General features: G+C 42.5%; 1 protein-coding gene across 4 annotated transcripts in view; it reads left to right on the forward strand.

The window, feature by feature from the left end:
• The window catches only part of EGFLAM (EGF like, fibronectin type III and laminin G domains), a gene marked incomplete at its 5' end in the record, with an annotated part of 73,704 nt that overhangs the window by 47,069 nt on the left and 3,141 nt on the right, over positions 1–23,494 (forward strand). For 2 of the 4 annotated variants that reach the window (XM_082497261.1, XM_082497262.1), the window contains 9 exons: positions 579–768; positions 4,505–4,630; positions 5,382–5,625; positions 10,006–10,117; positions 11,662–11,778; positions 14,288–14,468; positions 17,634–17,657; positions 19,843–19,921; positions 20,798–20,941. In XM_082497261.1, coding sequence (XP_082353387.1) covers positions 579–768; positions 4,505–4,630; positions 5,382–5,625; positions 10,006–10,117; positions 11,662–11,778; positions 14,288–14,468; positions 17,634–17,657; positions 19,843–19,921; positions 20,798–20,941 — 1,217 coding nt within the window. The remainder of the gene's footprint in view (positions 1–578; positions 769–4,504; positions 4,631–5,381; positions 5,626–10,005; positions 10,118–11,661; positions 11,779–14,287; positions 14,469–17,633; positions 17,658–19,842; positions 19,922–20,797; positions 20,942–23,494) is intronic. The other 2 variants (XM_082497259.1, XM_082497260.1) reach the window with 1 other exon arrangement.

Consider the following 23,494-nt stretch of genomic DNA (forward strand, 5'->3'; position numbering starts at 1 on the left):
GTAAACTTGTGTGTGTCCGTTTCTGTAGGCAGGTTAAGGTAAAAAAAAAAGATGGGGAGTAAGTTTAGTGCTGGCAAAGTGAAAGGAACACCACTGAAGTTGTAGTTGTGTTAGTTTATGCCTAGTCTTGTTTTTTACTGTTGGTTTTTGCCAGTTTATTATTTTTCAACGCCAAGCACTTGTAGGGTTCTGTCCAAAAGGCAATATCCCATTGGTCAGTGTCCTGCAGGCCTTAGGGTTTAGAAGACAAACAATTTTGGCAAAAGTAAAGGAAAAAATGGCAGGAAAAGACATATAACAATCACTCCTCAGAACATAGTGTCTTTTAAGCATTTTATTTTGCATTAAATAGTCTATGTTAGCATGATGGATGTGGCTGCAAAAAGTAACATTTAAAGTGATAGACTGAGTAAAGGAATAACTAATGGAAAGGAATTACCAGTGACCAACCTGCACATCCCCTAACACAATTTTTTGCGGTGAGAAAAAAAAAAAAATTGATTATACACAGTGTGGCTTAATTAGTTATCCTGTGTTATATCTGTTCTACATCATGTCATCCTCTGTTTTCCCTCCAGGGCCAGTATAGTAAAATTACGTTCCGGACTCCCTTCTACGTTGGTGGTGCCCCCAGCATGTACTGGCTGGTCAGAGCCGCAGGCACCAACCGTGGGTTTCAGGGCTGCGTTCAGTCGCTGAGCATCAACGGAAAGTTAATTGATATGAGACCCTGGCCATTAGGGAAAGCTCTCAGTGGTGCTGATGTTGGTAAGTGTAATGGCATGGGGTCTTTAATCAGTGATAAACCAGGGGTTACTTTTTTTGCCTGTTGAAAAAAATTGAGCAGCGGTCCAAGTTTGAGAGATGGAATGTGTGGTTTCTATTTTTGGCGTGGTGTTTCTCTGTGCCTTTGCACATTGCTTTTGCTGGGTCTGTAGTAGAAGGGTTTTATCGCAATGTACAAGTAAACATCACTGTAGTATACCAAAACCTCTTGTGGACGCAGTTATGCAGCACAATAGTAAAACCAGTTCTCATGAGCAAACAGGAAACTCAGTGTTGCCGATATTACTACGTCTACCCCAGTATTTCTGCGAACGTCTCTCAGCATGCCTCTTCATGCTCCTGACTTACACAGTCATATCATCAGAAATCAATAGTGTGCACACTGTGTTTGTATTTAAAACACTATGGACACAGCAAAATGTGTTTTGCCTAAAGGCATCGTTGCACTTGTCCAAAGCAATGCGGGGACCTTTCAGACCCAAAGTGGTGCTGTGGCCATTACAAAGGGCTTTTCCCCATGAAACCCCATTACTGCTGAGGCAAATAGGCTTTCCTGTCAACCATCTGTTGTTTTCATTTCCAGTATGTTTTAAAAATACTATGGAATAAATTATTTCAACAGCTTTATGAAGTGGTATTATAACATTATCTCCCCTTCACAGATTGAAAGATGGAGAAGTAGGGAAGTTAATTAACTAGACCTGTCTTATTTATTCATCTCTATTTCATCTATGTAATGGGCACTTGAAAAAGAGACAGGGCAATGAAATCCTTGCTTAAATCACCTCCCAGTCTAAACAGTTGAAGAGTAAGAGTAAACCCAAGTCAGAAAGCAAGTGGTGAATGCAGGAAATAGATCCCATATCACTGAACGCTCCGTGCCATGCTTCAGTCACAAAGTCATCTTTCTTCTTTTCTATAGCTGTGCATTTGGCATCCCAAGAAGGAAGTGATTAACGAGAAACTTCCTAACAATCCCTCTGTATTCTCTAGATAACACGACGAAACTTCTGTGCAATACAGGCGGGGGAACAGAGTGGCCCAAGAAACAGATGCTGAAAAGAATAAGACTTTGGAAGCAGAGAGTAATTTCACGATAGAGTGAGAATCTATGGAATTTAGATAGATAGATGAAAGCCCTGCTGAAGTTCTCTGAGCTCTAATCTCTATTGCCTTTTGGGTTGCAGCTAGCTTCATTCCCATCCATGAATGCTCCACATACTACTGCATTAACAATCAACATCAATGAAAATAAATGCTGGATTCTGCCACGTGTGACCTGAAACTGAGTGATAGAGCCTTACTGTCCTTACGTGGCAGCACACAATTATGAAACTGTACCAGGAGAGACTTACAAACAATACGCCATATAAGTTAAGCTTAAACTAAATAAATTACAAGTGAACTCTACTAGGGTTTAGGAATGGTTTTTGCTAGACAATGTTCTGTTTGTTTCCTATTGGCACAGTGTATAAATGAGGGGTGCTGTGGTATATGGACTGAAGAATTGAGGGCGGGGAGGAGAGGGGTCCATCCTGCCCCTGCGCCATCTCTGCTGGCTGCAGTAGAGGTCCTGCTGGACCCTGAGCTAAGGGGCTGACGGGGGAGGCAGTGCTTGTGGCTCAGAGCAGGCATGGCAGGACCCCATACTGCTGCTGCTGCCTCCTCCTCATCTGCCACTGCACTGAAGCAGATGCAGCCATCAGACCTGTGGTTTGCCTTTTCAGTGTAGTCATCTGTGCTGGCCCGAAGGCTGTGATAACTCATGTCACTGAGACATTGTGAGAGCTGCTCCAGTTCAAGCTGTCCCTCAAACCAGTGAGCCTGCCCTGGTCCCCTTATTATTATCTTCCTTGTCCTTTTCTGTTACTCTAAGACCTTGTTTAATTTTGATCTGTTTGAACATACTGCCAGCATTGACTAACAGCACAACAGATGCAGTAAAGATGAGTGTTGCCTCAGTTTTCTGTTTGTGTCTCACACTCACCACATCTAGATCCTTGTATACCCAAATGTCTTGGCTCTGTTTCCTCGTCTGTAAAACAGAGCTAATGCTAATCATTTCTGTCACTGTCGCGATCACTGATGAGTATTTGAAGGATCTCAGTGGCTAGGTACCTGTCCTGCTCCGCTTCACTGCGGCCACTAGAACGCAGCCCAGACAGGGAAAAGGTGGCTCAGTGAGCACTGAGAGCACCCCTGCTCCCACAGCTGGGCGCAGGGCAGCTGTTTGAAGCGGTAATAGTCCCCTTCCACATAGAAGGAGAATTTTTTCCCTTCCAGGGGAATTGTGTGTTTTGCTTATGCTCCTTGGGTTAGCCCTGGAGCCCTGTGTTATGACTGCTGTACTTGGACCTTCCCTCTCTGCAATGAAAATTGGGCCTTGCAGGAGATATGTAGATGTGCAACATGAGACAAGTCTGGTCTGGCGGGGAGTTGTACCAGATAACTCGAGGGAGTTATTACTGCCTCTGTCCTGAGTTGGTGAGAAAAGGTTATTTTCCAGTGTGGACGGCAGAGTGATCGGGATGAACCAGCACATCAGCTGTTTTACAGCTGCATACTTCTCTGTGCTTTTCTTTCTGGCTCTGGGATGGGAAACCGAACTGTAAAGCTGGTGCTATAACACCAGTACATTATTGAAGATTTGTGGAGTCCTGGTCTGGAAAACATCTTTACAATTGGAGTGCTGTATTTAAACAAAACAAAAAGGGCATATCCCCTTCTTGCAGTAGTTTTGCAAGACTTCTCTCAGTCATCTCAGATAACAAAAGAGTTCTCCAGTGTTTATTACCAGAGATGCCTCACGACACCTGTGTCATCTCAGAGGTGATATTTCAATGTGCCTCAAATAAATGTGCAATTCTTAGTTTTGTCATGAACGCTTTGCTCCTCCAAATGGCATGCTTACACTTTTACACTGCAAATGTCTTATTTGGACTTTCTTAAGGTATAAGATCAGTTTGTCACTATCAATGAGGGGAGAATTATTTAATCAGAAACTAAAATAAAGGAGAAAGTAAACAAAATCAACAAGATCTTCATCAGATGTACATTTGACCATTGCATAATCTAACTTTATAGATATCAGTTTTGAGAAGTAAATGAGTAAATTAATTGTTCTACAACAATTTCAGCTTAATTCCAGCAAGAAGAAATCATGTCCTTGTTATTTTAGTTGGTCTGCCAGCATAGTAGAAATGCTTCTTAAAAAGCTGATGATAGAGATCCCTTTTAGTACAGACAAGAGGGCTGACAACAGCATTTTAGTTAATAAGATTAGTTGATGATGATGATTAACACTGTACATGCTTACCATGGCATGAATTTACAGTGAACAAAGAAGCACATAAGGTAATTAAAATTAAACAAGTCACAGGGCTTGTAAACAATCTGGAGAGATTTCTGTTTTATGAGAAAATAAAGATAGGAACAAGAGCAGAAGAAAAGTAATCCAAAGAATGATTGAAAGATACAACTGTCATGGTTTGTCAGTAAGGGCTAATTTTTGCTATTTTTAAGGTCTCTTTCTGGCCTGGTACTAAAAAAAAGGTGCTAAAAATCAAGTTAACTTGTCTAAATTGCACGGAATTTGACGAATTGGGAAAGAATTTAGGCAGGAAAGCAAATTGTATTGGTTAGTAGCAATGATCAACAGCCAAATAATTCTTCTTTGACAAACTTTTCTGATAAATCAATGTTCTGGCTCTGTATTTAGGTGAGTGCAGCAGTGGCATCTGTGATGAGGCCGCCTGTATCAACAGTGGTACCTGCACTGCGAGCAAAGCGGATTCATACATTTGCCTTTGCCCTCTTGGATTTAGAGGTCATCATTGTGAAGAAGGTGAGAGGATGCTGGGCTGCTTATATTTCTTTGTATCTGTTATTTAGTGTTGAATGTGTTCTCCACATAGTGACATCCAAGGAGGTCTTACGCTATTATGCTGACAGAAACGAGTACTTGTCACTGCATCTTTTTAAAATCACGTAGTGAAACGCTCCCCTACCATTCACTTTGGGGTTACATCCAGCTCCTATATAATCTGTGATTCTCAAACCTCTTTGCTTCTTTAAACTAACTATAATTAAGCATCTCAAACTTACTTTTCAGAAGTTAAAATAATGTACCACTCCACAGCTGCACATTAACTCTAAAAAAATCCCCACTTTTCTCCTAAAACCAGTGTCAGTTGTATATTCTGAAATGTAAAGGACTCAATTTCCTGCTGAAATCACAGAAGTACAAACAAATAGTCAAATAGATACAGCATTATTTTCTGTGCTGCAGAACTTTTCATGCCACCACCCATTGTGTGCATGCTTGCTACTTTGAAAAACACTGTGATGAATTACTAAAGAAGAGGAGCATAAGGCTTTATAATATGAATACATCCCTGGAAGAAGAAGGGATTAAGCAGGGAAACGGTGTTGGCTAGGATAAAAAAAATATTTTTAATTTGGAAGATGAAAATTTTAGGTTGTTTTTCTTAATGTTAGCTTTAAGTACCTAACAAAAGGAACTGACACTGGTTGGTAGGAGTCAATCCCTTACCTTGGAGCCTCAAATGACCTGACTGTGTATTCTGGATTTCCAGCACTCACCTTGGCCATACCTCAGTTCAACGAGTCCTTAAAGTCATTTGCTAGCACACCCTGGCCCTTGGAACCACAGAATTACCTTTCCTTCATGGAGTTTGAGATGACATTTCGTCCAGATTTAGAGACTGGTGTCCTTTTGTACAGCTACGACACAGACAGCAAGGACTTCCTCTCCATTAACATGGTGGCTGGTTACGTGGAGTTCAGGTTCGACTGTGGCTCAGGAACGGCCGTTATCAGGTAAACAGTGTTGCTTGTGTTTCTGTTCCAGGAGTACCATGGTGCTGATCCGGAGAAGAGTGGGCTGGAAAGAGTAATAGCTTATAACGAGGTACAGGAGCCTCTCGGTCTCTAGAGGTGCCTACTCCTTCTAAAGAAGCACAGAAGCACCAGAACTTTATGCAAGGGGACAGGATTTTCTTCCTACATAATGTTATCTTGCAAAGCTTTATTATCAGTGTTACCATGTCATGCCACCGTCTTACTGCAAATGTTACTTTTGTTTCTGTACGGTGTTAAAGAAGTTCCCTTCTTGCCTCCGTCACACGGTGCCATAGCAAATTAGGGGGTCTATAAATATTTTATGCATATACTTTCTAGCCACAGGGTTGCACAATATTGGCACTTTTGTGAGCATCCTCCTCCCTGGTCTCACAGTTTCAGGCAGTAAATACTGGGCTGGAGGTGTCACAATAAGATACATCTCCAGGTTCCCTCATTCCTCATAGTGCTGATTTCTGGGGTTCTGGGGCTAAAGTCCAATTAACATAACCTAAGGAATCTAAAAGAGAAATATATGGTTTAAATGAGTCATCCAGGCTCCCAGACAAAAACAGAACTTCTGAGAATGATTCATTGCATCCTAAAATTAATGTGTAGGACAGGAGCAATGAAATGCCTCAAAAAGGGCTGCTCGCTCACTCTCTCTCTCTGTGTGTGACTGAGTGCCCGGTCTCCGGGCAGCTGTTCCCTGAGCTCTTCTGAAAAGGCAATGGGCACTTAGTACCTTGGATGTGGTCCGAGAGGCTGCCAGTTTGACCGGCCTGACCTAATATTTAGAAATAATCTATATAAAGCTTATGGAAAATGTGTACACTGCCTGCCAGTCTTGCGTACCATGTGGTTGCATTCTGGTGGATGGACATCAGGAATTTCGGCTATAGTATGATTAGGAGAAATGTACTGATTTTCCACTGCAAGAGGACCTAAGCAAATGAACCCATTCAGATGACAAGGTGAGAGATGAAATTTCGAGGGAGCAAATGCAAAATAATGCACAACCCTAACACTGCACAGCTGTGGCAAACAGTTAGTGTCATCAGACACAGAAAGATCCTGGATTCATCATGGATAGTTCTGTGAAAGCAACAGATAACTGCTTAGAGACAAATACAGAAATGGAAGTACAATGCAGAAAATTATTAGGAATGAAATAAGGAGCAATGCCTCTTCAAAAGTCCACAGCGCACCCTGTCTTGAAAACTTGCTGCCATTCTGGTCACTTAATTTCAGAAGAAATTAGCAAAATTAAAAAAGAAGAGTAGTGTTGATATCCAAGGGAGGGAAAGAAACAATTTCCACAAATACAGCAGGACCCTTCAACCTGGAAAAGAAAGAGTTTAGTGGAAGTATGATAAAGGTTTTTAAATTGTGAATGACATGGAGATAAATAAGGAATGATTTCTCTGTACTTTTTCATTACGAAAGAATTAGGAGCTCAGTGAAACTGCAAGCCAAAAAATAGCAAAGAAAGAAAATAAAACCTTTTTTTTTTTTTTTAAGACAGCACATAAGTAAGTTGTGGAAACTAATTGTCACAGCATGCTACAGATGCCAGAACTATAAATAGGTTTAAAAAAAAAACACATTAGACAAATTTAAAGAAAGCTCCATTGAGGGAGATCAAACACAATTGTACGGATGCAGTCTCTGACTCAGGAAATTGCTAAATGACAAGTTGCCAGAAGCCGGGAGGATATATCAAGGGAAGAATAACTCCATACTTGTCCTGTTCTTTTCTCTTGCTGAAAAGAAGCAGAAATAGCTGATGTCGGAGACCTTTGCACCAACCCAGAATGGCCCTTCTTACAACAGCCTTCAATCTTTTTCTGATTACAGCCATCTAATTCCTATTACTGGCAACCATAAGACATCAAAGTACACATCATTTTTTCCCCCCCAAGAATATAGTGGCACTTCAAAACACCTTGGACTAAAGTTTAACCGAGATGTGTGTGGCTTGTAAAACGTGGCAAGAGACACAAGCACGTGCCTGGGAGTGGAAACTGCTCCTTCCTATTGGAAGGGCGAAGAGCGAGCGGGATGCCAGCTAGCGCCTGGGTCATGCGCATGGGGGAAGGACTGTGGTGTGATATAGCTGGGTGATGGGGGAGACTCGTGAGACCGGCAGGCTTTGTTGAAAGTCGTCAGGATGTCCTGTTCAGCTCCTTTTTCTAGATAACTTGTGCAGTTCACACCCTGTCATCATCTCTGTCAGTGATTGAAGAAGACAAATAGATTCACTGTTTTTCATGCTTGCTTAGCCAATATCCACTTAAAAGTCCGCCTTGATCTTCATCATACTGCTTCTTGCCTACCCTTTGTCCTAAACGGGCACATAACTCTGGTCATCCTGACTATCTCTTCCATAGGACCAGGCTGTTAAATATTATCATCAGAGCACAATTATAATGTCTTTATAATTAAGGATGAGGCAAGCTCATTTATGTACGTCAGCAGCAGCAACAGGAAAGCTGACGTTGGTGAAGCCTGGGTTTTGCCTGAGGTCTCCCGGGATGGACGTAGCACGGTGTGGTACAAGGAGATTGGGAGGGGTGCCGAGCAGACAGACAGATGCAGAACCTGAGATGTTTACCAAGATGTCTCAGAGGAGAATTTGTTGTCCCCTGGGATTTCCCTTGGCCAGGCATTCGCAGGATCAAAATCTTCATCATTTGGTGTATTTTTTAAGGTTTGGTTTACACAGGGAAAAATAATCCTTAACCCCATGGCACATTAAGAGCCAAAAGTGTTCAAATGCCTGCAGAAAGCATTAGCAGATTCATATTGGTTTCAAAAAGCCTGTGAATCCAAGAAATATCTTGCAATTCTGAAGTGGTGACTCAGCAAGGCTTTATCATTCCTAATTGTAATTAAATCTGGGAGAGCAGGAGGGTTAGCCTGATGATGACCTAATCAGCAGAGGAGGTAAAACATATGTGTTGCCACTTACTAGGTAGCCTGCTTACTAGGTATCTGCTTCCTTTATATGTATATATTGACTTCTTCAAGGTGATTACATTCTGTTACCTATTGATTTATCTAAGGTAGTTAAACCCTAAATGCTACTACATAGGAAAAAGGACGAGTAAATGGCATTGCTCAATGATATTTTTTTATGGAGCTTTTCTGAACCAAGCAGCAAAGTAATATTGCCAGCATCATCCAAAGACATGAAAATGGGCTTTGAGAAAATTTGGAGGAGCGAAATAGGTACAACAAAAACATTTCAAAGCTCATGTTGATTGTTCAGGAAAAAAAAGAAAAAAAGAACAAAATTGTTATTTCACATTTTCAAAATTATATACCTTTTTAATCAGCATTTGAATCACTATTTCAAATCACATTTTTTTCAGTTCTTTCATTTTGAAATGTATCTTTTTTTCATTCTTAAATGTAAGTAGCCTTAAAATGCAAAGCATTATTTCATCCAAAAAAATTTTGTGTTTTTTCATCGAAAACTAGAAAGTCTTCAAGTGTCTTAGATAAAATGGTTTCTGCTTTTTCCAGCTTGACCAGTGAATCACACACAAATTTCATTGCTCATGGAGGAAAGGCTGCAAGATAACATTTAGATATAAAATGCTTTAACCAGTGTAGTAAAATGACATCTGAAAACAAGATACAAAGTTCTGTAGGGCTTCTAAAGGGGAATGTGCTTTTGCTCTTTATACAGGCTGCTATTCATACGAGTGCTGAACTAATAAAGACTGTAAGAGCAGTTTAAAAATGCTTTCTGTGAGACTCGTGAATACTTTGCACAACTGGGGATTATTGTTCCTAGCCAGGATCTCATCATATCATTAGCATCATATTTTAGTTACTTCCCCTTAAAGTACAGCAGCCGGACTGCATGCGTGTGTGTAATAGGCTGCATAAATAGAGCTGATAAGTCGACACAAAGTAGTTCTGTTTTAAAAGAGGATGAAGAATGTAGGAGTAGACCGACTCTAGTGGGATAAAGGGGGAAGCTTTATCTCCAGGCTTATGTCATTGTGAAATGACGATGTACAGCTGAGACAAAAATTTGTCTTTATGCGCTACAAATGACTAAGCAAAAAAATTAGCTCAGAGGTAAATGAAATGCATGCTGATTATAGAATTGTTTCACTTATAAATAAAAGTAGAGTGGTTGTTATTTGCTGTAGGAACATAGTCTTATCTTCCTTTGCTGATGGGGCTCATAAATTGTTACTTCCTTATGAAGATGTATGAAGTGATTTTATTTTTTATTTAGAAAATAATCCCAGAGGACCTGACTTTTTAACATCACAAGAGTATTTGAAAATATCAGAAAGGCAAAAGAGTAAAATACTTGAAAGTTTTCTTTCCTTAAAACAGGAGTGAAGAACCTGTCAGTTTGGGTCAATGGCATGAGCTGCGAGTGTCTCGCACAGCGAAGAATGGTATCCTACAAGTGGACAAACAAAAGCCAGTGGAAGGGATGGCAGAGGTGAGCATATGGCATGACTTGTTATGAATATGACTGTTGGACTACAAAATGATTGCCTGGTAAACTACACAGGCTGCTCCCAAAGCTCTTATAAACTCAAAAAAGTGCACGTGTTAGGGCAACATTTTCTGAAGCCCAAAATTGGAAATTTGCATGTGAAGTCTTCCGTCTGAGGACAGGGATCCTTGCAAAGGCAGCTGAAATCACAGCCTTACCTGCTCTTGCCGTGTAACTGGACTCACATTTTTGTGTTTCGTTCATAAGTGTTCTTGAGGTTCTTTTCTTGGTACTTACTGGTTGTGCCTAAGACTGTTGAACAATGTGTGCACTATGAAATGTGTCATCTGGAGAAGGATGATATTGGCATTGATGTGCACAAAGTCCTGTTTTTACCACTCTCTGAACATTGTGCTGGAAAGGTAGGCCAAAAGAGAATTGTTTCTTTGCCTTCTCCTTGCAAAAGTGATTTTCAGGACAGAGTAAGGGCTGGAATACTCAGACAGTTGATCACTTGCATTTTATTCTTCCCTCACCAAGAGGTCATACTGAGTCACAGTTTGTAATAAGGCGAAATTTTGATTGTACCGAGCAGGGTATTCACTGTAAGCACTCAAATGCATACACAGAGATACTTTTTAATCCCAAGAACCTGAGGCTAGTACTGCTCGGAAAATGTCTTTTATTCTTTCCTAGTGGAAAGTGTGGCCAGAAAACCAGACTCCAGATCCTGTTAGCGGAAGAATCTGCAGGTTTTTCTACAAACTGGGAAACTATTTAAAGCTTAGGATTTTCTTGAAAAATGCAAATAAATTGGAATTCCAGTTGTCTGTCAAGAAACAAATTGAGTGGGAAACATTCAAATGGGGCAGCTGAGAGTTCTTTACATATATGGGTCAAGATGAAGAGTCCCCTTTTTTTTCTCTAAGTGATGCAGTCCAGCTGCAGAAGTAGGTTGGCAGGGAGCTGCCAAGAAAGAAAACACAGGAGTTTCTGCAGGACTGGAATTACACAGTTATTCTGTCCTTAGCCGTTAAACATCTTTCACCCTGACTGGTCCCATCAAGTATCCTGAGCACCTGCTTCTGGTAACTAATGCAACCTCAATGTTTCTGTCATTTAGCCCTGTAACTTGCTATAGGTTATCTTTTTAGATAATAGAGACATTAAATGAGTCTCTGTTGTATGGACTTTGCTCTGAGTTTTAGTTTATGAACCTCATTCTGGCTTTAGATTTACATCAATGTACCTGAAGTCATTACAATTAGAGCTAGGTGTGCAGTCAGGAGTCACAAGTCAGTCTCCTTTCTTTCTTCCTTCAATATTCCTATTTTGAATTACTTGAGATTTTCCAGCTAGTTCTGATTAGGATAAAGCACAGTCAGTAGCTATTGTCCTACAGTGGCTTTCTTGAGAGAATTGTACAAAGAAATGCAATTAACAGAAGAGGCATTAAAGTAAGCTATAACATCTAATGTAGGCTGATCTGAAGATACAAGCATGGTTCCAGCTACTCTAACAAGATATTGTTCTTATGTTTCTCGCAGGGGGCTTTCACTCAGATTAAGTGCAACTCTGAAATATTTATTGGCGGAGTCCCTAGTTACGACGCTGTGAAGAAGAACTCTGGGATCCTCAGACCCTTTAGCGGGAGCATCCAGAAGGTATGTGCCCAGAGAAACACACTGGAGGCATTATTTCCATCTCATCTAGTGCATGCTCTAGGTGGAAATGTGCCCTTGTACCGCTGGCAATATTGAAAATAACCCAAGATTTCACCTCAGGAGCCCACCACAAAGTGCTTAGACACATATTTCACAGTGAAAAGTCATTCTGACTTTAGTAGCCAGTAAGTATTACTACCGCCAGTCTCCCTGTTAACTTCCATACTGTACTAATAAGTGAGCAGAAGCCATATGGTATCAAATTCAGAATGATGCACAAAGCTATGTCAAGATTAGAGTCCTTGGAGTGCCCTGTAGCATCATATATAAATAAATGAACGGAAGAAATGCTCAAATACTTCCATGTATGCACACTGAGGCAGCTAAATGTCTGATGTAAACAATACAATAACAAGAGAAAAAGAAGGTGCAAATTTAAGTGTATCCCAAGCCAGCTAGCCTATTGTTTTACCACATAGCAGTTGCATGCCTCACTGCCTTCTCCTCTTACGATTTTATACACATGAATGGAAGAGATCTTTTTCATTGTTGGCAGACATTAGAGGTGATGTTCCAGTGGGGTCAGCTGTGCATGGTGCAGTTTTCTTCTGGAGAATAAATCTGTACATTCATAATAAGTCTTAATAAGTAATCCAAAGAAAGTTCAAACTGAACTAACATTTTCTGTCCCTAGGCATACTTAAAATAATTCAGATAAAGCTGAAAGATTGGCCCTGATTCCCCAGAGTTTTAAATGACTAAATTATTGCATCAGATTTACTTAACAAATAAAAAACTCTAATAGTGCATCTCATAACAACCGATCAAGGGCAGAAAGGTAGTTGCAATTCACTGTAAAGGGTTTCATCACCTGGTCCAACATTTTTTTGCCACCTTTGTCAGCTGTCTAGCAGAAAACGTGAAATTCAGGAAAACTGGGGGAACATGTCGTAGTGATGGGAACAGGTCAGTCACACAAACATCATTGGAAAGGTAGGCTTGACCAAATACAGTGCATTTTGGAGTACAGGATGGGTAGCCTAGGAGAAATTAACATTTGTCACACTTGCAAGGTGAGGGGTTGTACCCTAGAGTACCGAGGCACTGATAAGGATTGGGAAATGCTGAGTATGAGACCTTGCTTCTGAGATTTAGTTAAGAAGGTGGATTTGCCTTCTCAGAGGCCTGAATGGGATGTCAGGGAAGAGTATCGCCTGCCTTTTGGGTACTGGGACACTGTTAGTTGACTGCTGTTTACACATGGTAGAGAATTTTTTTGAGAATTTTATAGAAATAAAGCTACAAACATCACCAAGTACTGGAAAACATGTTATGTATAGAAAGACCTAAGATCTCAATCTGTTTAGTTTACTCAGATAAAGTTAAGAATAGACTTTATTGTGGTCTGCTAGTTCCTACATGAGGGTGAGATTTCTTTGGGTACCTGGCTCTGAAATTATGCAGAAAAAGGCATGATAAGAAACAATGGCTGGAAGCTGAAGATAAGTTTAAGGGCAGAAATAAGAGACAGGTTTTTAAGAGTGGGGTCTTGTTAACCTCTGGAACAATGTAGCCAGAAGTTAGAAGGGAGCTGAGAAGGCAGTGAAATCTTCACTGGTCTGTCTTTACAACAGGACTGGATGTTTTTCTGCTGTTGGGGTTGTTTAGTCCTGTTTGAGTACGTATGCTTGATGCAACCCTTTCTCCCAGTAGGACCCCCCTAATGTGCATTGTCTGAGTTTTGCAAGAGACAGAGTAACTATTACTGTCCTCACTTTGGCCTTAAAATCTATTTGTACGTGAAAATGGGCTTCTTATTTTGGTGTAGCTGAGATCAGAAGCCGTACCCACATGTAATCTCTCTGCCAAGGTATCAGCTGAGATTATACAAATGTCAGTTTATATTGGAGAACATATGTTGCTGACACATTGGAAAAATCCCAATATTTAACAATTCTCTTCAGTTTATATACAGTTTTGTGAAGTCATTATGTTTTTCATCTATCTTAACTCTAGCTTCTTTCGGGCAAGATGAGATACTAGAAAGCAATAGAAAATGTGAAAAACAAGCCGTTTTGCTTAGTCTGTCTGTTGTCAACGCTTGTCTCCTGGGGGGTTTTCTGATTTCAGAAATGCTTTTCCTCAGCCACGCTCATCTAATTTTACTGTCCTAGCTCATGGCTCAGCTACAAAGCATGGCATGGGTGTTCAGACGCAAGGCTGGTAAATCCCACACAGCTTCACCCCATGTGGGTGTTGCCTAAGTCTGTGTCACAAAACACAAAAGAAATTAATCTCCAGTGGGTCAGGGTGAGCAACAGAATGAGTTGGACCTCTGTGACTGGAAAACACACATTGCAAGAAATAGGTTTTTGGCCAAGTTTTGAGGGTTGCATTTCTCTGAAGTCTTTAGAGAAGTCTTCTGACTAGCAGTACAATGTTGGGAATTTGGAAGTTTTTAGCATGTGTTTTCCTCCCTTTCTTTTTTTTTTTTCTTTTTGACACATAGATTATCTTGAATGACCGGACAATTGATGTCAAACGGGATTTCACTTTTGGAATCAACCTAGCGAATGCTGCCCACCCCTGTGTGAGCTCACCATGTGCAAATGGAGGCACCTGTGTTCCCAAGAAGGACAGCTATGAATGTGATTGTCCCCTGGGCTTCGATGGGCAACATTGCCAAAAAGGTAACAATGGCTGCATCTCAATCCAGAGATCCGGAGTTGATCACAAAAAGAAGAGAGATTTAGCACCTACAACTGCTGTTGTATGCATGTCTCAAAATAGAAACCCCGGAGGCCAGAACTCCCTTTGCATCCAAGCATGTTCCATGTACCCAGGAAAGAATTCATTTTGTTATTTAGGAATGTGGTAATGGTTATCCAAGCACAGGACTATGATCCGTAGATAGCAGCCTGGTATCTGGTTGATTGTATGTGGCCAACACTGAACACTTCACGCACCTTCCTAATCATGCAGTGCTGTACAGAGAGGGAAATCCTCCCAACTTCCTCCAGCCAGTGATTATGTTATATCCTGAAGCCTGAACATTGATAAACCTTGTAATTTTATCCTTCCTAGGGCTCACGACAAATGCTGTTCTTATACATAGAAAGGTCTATGTCCTTTTCTAGACAGTCTGATGGTAATTTCATCATCTGCACAAACCCTACCTTGTTATGGCAATGGAGACGACCAAGGAGGAAAACCTGCCCAGATGCGCGTTATTCTTTCCTTAGAGGGACTGTAATAGTTCAAACCTTAGAGTCAGGAAAGTGTTCAGATTGCATGAAGTGTTAAAAAAACTGTGCTTTGGGTTATTCCACTAGATGGAGATGTTTCCCCTCTGTGAGGCTTGATCTTGAAAAATTCCTCAGGGAAGGTTTTGTAATGTAACAGCGAACTCAGTACAAAAGAGCTGACTGACATTATGGTCTTCACCCACTCCTTCATTTCTCACAGGCATGAACTTCAAAGTCAAAAGTAGTGGTTTGGGTTAAATCGTGATTAATAGATTGGCCTTTTCTTCCAAAAAGACAGTATCTTAGAATAGAACCATCTTATTGAAATACAATGCAAGAAACCCCTTCGCTTACGTTGTTGTGGTCTAACTAATAGCTGGAGTAACGTCATTTACCCCGGCTTCACTGTGGGGAGGAGGGAGAATTGTGATTTTGGCTTTCTAGGTATGTGCAGGGTGCTAAACTCCTGACTTCAAGATGGGATCTGCAGCAGTACCGAGGTCTCCGGGGGGGAGGGGGGTGTCAAGGCAAGTGAGTGCTTTGTAGCTTGGGTGTGTGACTGCCTGCCCGTTCAGTGAGCTCCTGTGCACTGCTGGGGACAGAGTTCCTCACTTGTCTACATCTGACCTAAGCCCCAGGAGCAGTGTCCTGAGCTGCCCGCTGCTGCTCCTGCCTTGTGGCACTGGCAGTGCTGCCACCCAGCTGGTGTGATGTGCTGCTCTCCTCCCTGTCATAACCTGAGTGGGTGTCCAGGCTTTCAGAGACAGTCTGAAGTGCCTTCCACCTTTGGCTTAGGCTGGACCATAGGTGTCAGTCTAGCTGTTGTGGCTTAACCCCAGTCCGCAACTAGGACCACGCAGCTGCTTGCTCACCCCCTCTTCCCCTCCCGAGAAGGGTAGGGAGAAGAGAAGGAGGGGAAAGGAAAAAAAAACCATCACAGGCTGAGATAAAAACAGTTTAATAGAACAATAATGGAAAAGGATAATAATAAAAATAATAAGAAGAATAATAAGAATGGTAAAAGAATATATAAGACACAAGTCACTCTCACTGCCCAACTAGCCCAACCCGACCAGAGATTGCAGATTCCTTCCCCTCCGGCCAACCCCTGAGCATGACTCTATAGTATGGAATATTCCAGTGGCCATTCCATCGTTCTGTCTATGCTCCTTTTCAGCTTCTATGGGAAGCTGAAAAAAATCCTTGACTGGTATAAACATCACTTAGCAACAACTAAAACAATATGCATTATTGACATTCCTTTCATACCAAGTCTGAAAACACAGCAACCACTACAGAGAAAATTAACTCTGTCTCAGCTGAAACTGGGACACCAACCTTAATTCATTTTTAAGAGTGTCCAAAATGGCGTACAAGTATCTAAAGGGCGGGTTGAAGGAGGATGGAGCCAGGCTCTTTTCAATGGTTCCCAGTGACAGGACGAGGGGCAATGGGCACAAGTTAGTACACAGGAAGTTCCGTTCAAATACACGGAAAAACTTCTTTACAGTGAGGGTGACAGAGCACTGGCACAGGCTGCCCAGGGAGGTTGTGGAGTCCCCTTCCCTGGAGATTTTCAAGACCCGCCTGGATGCAGTCCTGAGTAATGTGCTCTGGGCAATCCTGCTTTAGCAGGGGAGTGGGACTAGAGGATCTCTAGAGGTCCCTTCCAACTCTGATGATTCTGTGATTCTGTGAAAATCACGAGTCACCTGTCTTCTGTTTCTGCTGCCTGTGGCTGCTGTTCAGGTGCCTCTTAACCCCCCTGCACTTGTGCAGCCTCAACTACCACTGAAGATCCACATTTTTGCTGAAGGGTGTGCAGACAGCATGGAGGTCCCTCCTGACCCTCAGTCCATGATAGCCTTGATGAACCTGGAGCAGATTTTTCAAAACAATCTTTACTTGTGTCTCTTTGGTAGGGTGTAGACAGGGCTAAGGCGGGATGTACATGTGTGTCCACTTCTGATTCATAATGGGATTTTGGTTAGTGAACTCAGCCGGTGTGTGAGAGGCTGAAAGGGCAGTCTCCATCCTGTTGCACGGCCCAAAAAACCAAACTGCTAGTGAGGGACTACGCCTCATTCTCCAAAATTATACACACTAATTACAGAACTCAAATGATGCTGGTATGAGGTATATGAGATATTGATTCATATCATAATGGATCCCTGGCTGAGGATTCAATAGAGTTTCTGCTGGCATTGCTGGGTTTTATATCTTTTGTCCAAGCTGTGGGGTGTGTTAAAGGTATTTTTATAATTAATTGTAAGATGGAGTAGAACAGCAAACTGTTGTCTTCCCCTGATTAGAGCTGATCCTGAGTAAACTACGGTGAATCACTGGGATTTGAAAACTAGGACTAGCAGAGGGGCTTGGTGCTGGTCCTACCTGTCTGCACCTTTGTGTATTTTGAGTAAGCAAATATAAATACTTGGGGCAAAACAATAATAAAAGAGTGCTACCATTGTAGGTGGTTATAGTTGCTTATGCAAATGGAAAGCGGGGATCACAGAAAGGCGGGCATGAAACTGGACGAAGGGAGATTTTTATGCTATAGAAAAATAAAATGAGACTGTTCTTGTTTTGTTTTGTGCTGACTCACTGCAGAGTGTGGAAGTTACTGCCTAAACGGTAAGTATTGCAAATGATGTGAAAAATGCTCTGTCATTGTGCGTCTGTGTCTGCTCGAGCAAGCTGGATGCTGGATTTCCATTAAGCCTGGCAAGCTTCTGTCAATAAGCCAACATATTTTCTGGGGTTAGATAGTGCTTCCTTAAACCTCATCCTGTTGATATTTTAAACTGCATCCAGAGCACCTGGCAAGCGCGGAGCAGGGGCTGTGGAGCTGGTCCCTGTATTCTCCAGGCAGCGGGGTCAGGCAGCCAGCTGAGTGCTTTATAGCTGTAGGTGCTACTTCAGGCTGCCCTCCCCGCTTGTCGTGACAGCTTTGGTGCCTCTCTGCCAAACCACCACGAGCAGCGAGTGAAGGTGTTTAGTCCTAGATCTCCTTAGTGGCCCTGTTCCCTTCCAGTTCCAAAGATCCTGCATGCATCAAGGGTGCTGCTGAAATTTACTTGGTTTTCTGCTGTCAAATTCGGTGCAGTGAGTGAAGGGCATACAGAAGAGCAACCAGAGATAAATGCCCATCAAAATCCACAGAGGAAATGAGAGTGCTAGAGCAAGGACAAGGGCTGCTGCTTGGCACAGGCACCTTCCCCTGCTGAAGGCGGGAGCAGTGGGGCTCTAGTGCCCATGTGGGATGTGATGGGGGAAGAAGGGCTCCTTTCACGCTCTGCTGCCGTCCACCATGGTCAGAGACTGTCCAGTGCAGAAAGTGTCAGACCTGGCGAGGGTTGTCTGGCCAAGCGTAGCGCATCTTTTGCGATCTTCCGACAATGCTGGCAGGCTGCAGGCTGTGGACCGCTGGAGGTGGTTTCTTTAGACACATTAGGCAGCTTTCCTGATTTCACTACAGGTGAAAACAGGCGTTTGACACTGTGCGAAATTCTCAGTCTTGGCACTTAGAGCTAAATTTCATATTGCTGCTGATGGCTGCCAGACTACACCAATTGTTGCATATCTGTGTTACAGCGAGCTCCTAAAGTGCAGCCAGCTTCTGCATTGCATAAAGAAAGCAAGCATCCATGCCCCGAAAAGCTTGAAATTTATACAGATGGGATTAACTGTGGGTTGAAGGGATTAGTTCTCAGGAAGAAAATAGGATGAAGGCAGCTATTTTAAGGAATTTATAAAACTGGTTTATATTAATGCAGCAGTCAGTTATGAGAGATCAGCAGCAAACTGTAGGATGTTCACTCGGAAGAAAACCTGTTCAGGCCAGTGCTCATAGCCTGCTGAAGGCTGTGTATTCGGGGTATTCAGTGATTTATAGCAGATATCTGAGTTATTTTGCCAAAGTTTTCTCCATGGGCAGCGGTACACTAGCTCCAGGTCTGGTTGCAATGTGTGCTGCCATCCCAGCAGCTGTACACCACAGCTGTCCCTAGAGAAATGGGAGATGCTGTGCGTGGGACAGTGCTGAGGTCTGAGCAAAACGCCCTCCAAGGCAGCACTGCAGCACGTGGAACGCAGGCACCGAGAGGCTTTGCAGCCTCTGTCATGCAGCCTTTAACGTAGTCTCAGTTGCTTTCAATAGATCTGAAGTGATTAGGGGCACCTGGTATGCCCTCCTCGGAGATAGCCTCCCCCGACGCTGCACCCCGGAGGTGACCCCTGTGTGGGCAGCAGCCGCTCTGCACAAAGCCACACACACACACAAGGAGAAAATGGGGAGCTCGCAGGTTGCCCGTGCTGCCTCTGGGCCTCGCTTTGCGGGCATGAGAGGTGCCGGCACGTGCTGCGCACAGGGTGCTCCATCAGGAGCTGGGGAGGAGTTTCTCAGACTAAGAACAAAGGGTGGTTAATGCATGAGCTTTGGCGGGATGGTGGCTTGAACCACACTGAGAATCAAGGAATGCGGAAAGGGGGATAGAAACGAAATTTGCAATGTTTTCCCAATGCTTCGTGTTTTCCTGCGCTAACATTTACGGTGGAACAATACATTAGGCCCAAGACATGAAGGCTGTAGGTAGAGGGACTGTCAGCGGTTTAAACTACCTCAGCTACTGCCCCTGCATTCAGGTACAAACTGTCTGTGCCTTTTTGCAAACCAAAGTGAGCTCAGCTCAGTTCTGTGCGAACAGCAGGTACCTGCCAATGCAGGAGTAAATCGGTAAAACAGTCTTGTCTCTGTTTTTCCTTCCACTTCCATGTCAGCTAGCTGACACTCATCTTCATACTTGTATTTACTTTTCAGCCATTACAGAAGCAATTGAAATCCCACAGTTTATTGGTCGCAGTTACCTCACATATGATAATCCAGATATCCTGAAAAGGTAACGTATCTCCTGTGAACGTAAATATTCTATTTGTTAACCATTATAGTGCTAGGAGACTCAGGTGGGAGGATGTTGTATATTTAAGTGTTTTAAGCTGTATTTGCTGTATTTCTAAATTTCAGGAGAAAAATACGTTTTCTATGCCTATGCTTATGGCCCAATTTGTTATAATGTCAGAGCATCTTGCAACCTCTAAAGAAATGGTATGCACAGTGTGTGTCTGGCATGGAGAAAGACTGGTACGCACTTTCTGAGAGCGAAGAACAGACGTACAGAGGCTGTAAGAGATTAAGGATTTTAACTCCTGAGTTAGCCTAAAATTTAAGTCCTCAAGCTTCTTTTTGACGGCTCTGTACCCTAGAAGATGCCCAAATTCCAGCAAATTGTGGGTTGTTTCAACAAATTCCTCTGTCTGCCTGTATTTCAGCCACTGGCTGGAGGAGACTTCACAAATGTCCTCACCTGCATGTGGCTACCTCTCACCTACCCAGACTTTCTGATTTGCCCTTCTTATGCTTCTTCCACTGACTTCTAAGGGCACCAAATCTACTGGACATTCTCAAAACTTTCTTGTTGGACTGGATTTCACACTAGGCTTGGGTAGAAAAAGGATTTTCTCTGTTTAGTGTGGAGTAGCCGAGTAGCTATTGTGTTTGGGATTCTGGAGGGACAAGTTCAATTCCCCCACTCCAAAATGCTGGAAATGAGGTTGTGAGCCAGAGTCCCTCCCACATCAGCGTCTAGATAGATTGCAAGACAGTAACCCGCAAGACAAGCAGAGAAGAATTACTGCATCATCTTTTATGGTTTTTTTGAAAGAAGACTGTCCCAGTTCAATATTTTACTATTATTCCCTTCTTCTACATTAAACAGGGTATCGGGATCAAGAACGAACGTGTTCATGAGGTTTAAAACCACAATGAAGGATGGTCTTTTGATGTGGAGAGGAGAAAGTCCCATGCGACCTAACAGTGATTTCATTTCTCTAGGCCTTCAAGAAGGAGCATTAATATTCAGGTAAACTTTCTCTCCCTTATTTGTGTTGCACAAAGTACACTCAGAGCTCGAAGGAATTGCCACAACACAACCAGTGCACTTGTCCTTTGGTATAGTGTGAGACAATTACATCCTCAAGGTTTTGTTCAGTGATGGGTCCCACTATTGTCTGGGAAAGGATGTGGGTTGAAGAGGTAGCGTGCTATAAGCTTTGCATCTTTCCTCCTCCCTCCCTCCCTCCTTCCCTCCCTCCCTCCCTCCCAATTTTTAAAACATCCATCTTTTAATGGGATTTTCTAAAATTCACCTTATGGGGGGTACGACTACTGACAGTAACTCTCCCCATGCCTCTTGAAGCACTTGCCATCTCAGTGAAGCAGAGTAGGTGTAGGGTTTGCAGAGAGCACAGGGGTCAAGGAAAAACTCTGGTGAGGCTGATGCTCGCTGCAGGTTCACCGTTCGCCAGAGAGTGCCCGTGGGAGCAGGGCTCCCACCTTCTCAGACCCCCAAGTATCCAACCCCGTGACACAAACCATGCTGTCACCAAGCTTTGTTACTGCCAAAAAGCTGAAACTGGGGAGCGTTGGGAAATGTTGGGCTGAACTCGTGTTCTCTCTCCGGAACTGCTTTCTCCCTTGCAGACACTTAGGCAGACTCCATCCAACTTTTTGCATGGTGCTTTTTTTGGGGACTCCTGCCTTTTGAAAGCCCTGTCTTTCCTCATGATCGCCTTTTAGGTTGTGTAAGAGAAAAATTGAAGCAGCATACTACAAATGGCATCATTATTATGGATTGTTGTGGGACACTTGATGAAATGACAAAGATTTTTTTAATCATTTAAGCTAATTTGAAGCTGTCTTTTGCTTGACTTACCTGGTTGTTGTTTGCTACCATGGACGCATAGACAAGTTGCGCATTTCTATTTAAATTCATTTATTTTAAGCTTTTTTTTTCATGTGATCTTCTGTGGTTAATTTTGCAAAAACTCTTGGTTTCCTCATTATTTTATAAACAAGGAACTGACCACAGAAATGGTGCATTTTTTAAATGTCTTTGGGGGACCCTGTCTTCCCAAGGTGTGTGGTAGTAAGTGGCCACTCTATTCTGTCTGTTTTCTATCATGGTGCATTTTTATTAGGGTTGTTGCTATCCCCCAGAGATGAAGGTACACAAAGGTTTTAGACCAAAACAGCTGAATTTTATTGAAATACCTATACCTTCCACATGCATTTAGGAAGGTGAAAAATTAAGATCCCAAATTAAAACTCTCATAAAGAATCACTACATACTGAAAGGGAGCACCAAAGGAGATGGTGAAAGGACAAATGCAGAAAAAAGAAGTATCATCTTCTTTCAGAAAGGGTGATCCTCATGCTATTTTTCCACCCTTTGAGAGGTGAGGTCAGGAGAATATCAGGACTGTGAATTGGTCAGAACTATTCTTCTGCAGCCCCAAAATTAGATATCTGTGTTCTGGTCCAGTTTGAAATTCAAAACGTACGTTTTCTTTCCCTTTTTCACAGAATTTTTCTGTGGCCTAGCAAAATAGGTTCCCTGTGCAGTGTAACTGCTGCTGTAAATCCTTTCTGTTGCTCCCTGCTTCTGTAGAAGGCTATATTGCTATTGCTATTGTAAGGGATCCCCGTTCATTAGGGCTATGAATCTCATTTTTGTAACCAAAGGTCTAATGCTTAGATACAATCCTGAACACCCAAATACTTCTGCAGTTCTCAATCTAGACTGGTATCTGCATCCTGGGGGAAAGCAGACACTGTTTGAGACCCACTTAAGCCTCTGGGCAGGAGTCAAATTTAGGACAACCCTTTTGCTTTGGGCAGCTCATGACTTAACATGGTGTTCTCAAGCACCTAACCCTGGCCATGAACTTAATTCCAGGTTCAGCCTGTTTTGAAGAGACCATGATGTTGGCTTTAACCTCTCTAGCTTGGTACAGGCTGAAGGCCAGCAAGCTGAAAGCTCAGGCTACTTCATCCTCCTGATTTAGGCAGCTGAGCACCCAATAGCTCACCGTGTTGTGGCGTGTACTTCCCTTCCTGAAGGTTGGCCCAAATTTCTGGGGCCCAGAAATTAAGTGTAAACATGATGGGGACATTATGTCTGCTGAATAATTTTAGTAGCAGCAAAAACAAAGAAATAATAAGTGCTGCAACTGAAGCAGAGAACTTAATTATTATCTCTGCATTTATTTATTAGGCTTCATCCTTTCTAACACCACAGGTCTCAACCTTCCCTATAGTTCAGATGATTTGTAGATCTGTTAGAGGTCGCATGCTTACTTGCTGTTATAATAATTTATTTATTAACAGTGTTTGCAACATCCCACTGCTGTCTCCCATTAGGTCAAAGGTCTGTAGGTCACTGACCTTCATAAACTACTGTTTCGGGGAGGAACTGCCATGCAGAGGGCCCCTTCTTGCTACCATGGGATGGTGGTGATAGTACCCACTCTGACCTGGGCAGGAAGGAGTTTTTCTTGATGTGTGACTTTGATGAGCGTGACTTTGCAAAATAAGTGCATTACTGCAGGTCTGCCAAAGAACTGCACCAGTCACC

Source organism: Vanellus vanellus, assembly GCF_965231255.1.
Source record: "Vanellus vanellus genome assembly, chromosome: Z".
In the NCBI taxonomy this organism is placed as follows: Eukaryota; Metazoa; Chordata; class Aves; order Charadriiformes; family Charadriidae; genus Vanellus; species Vanellus vanellus.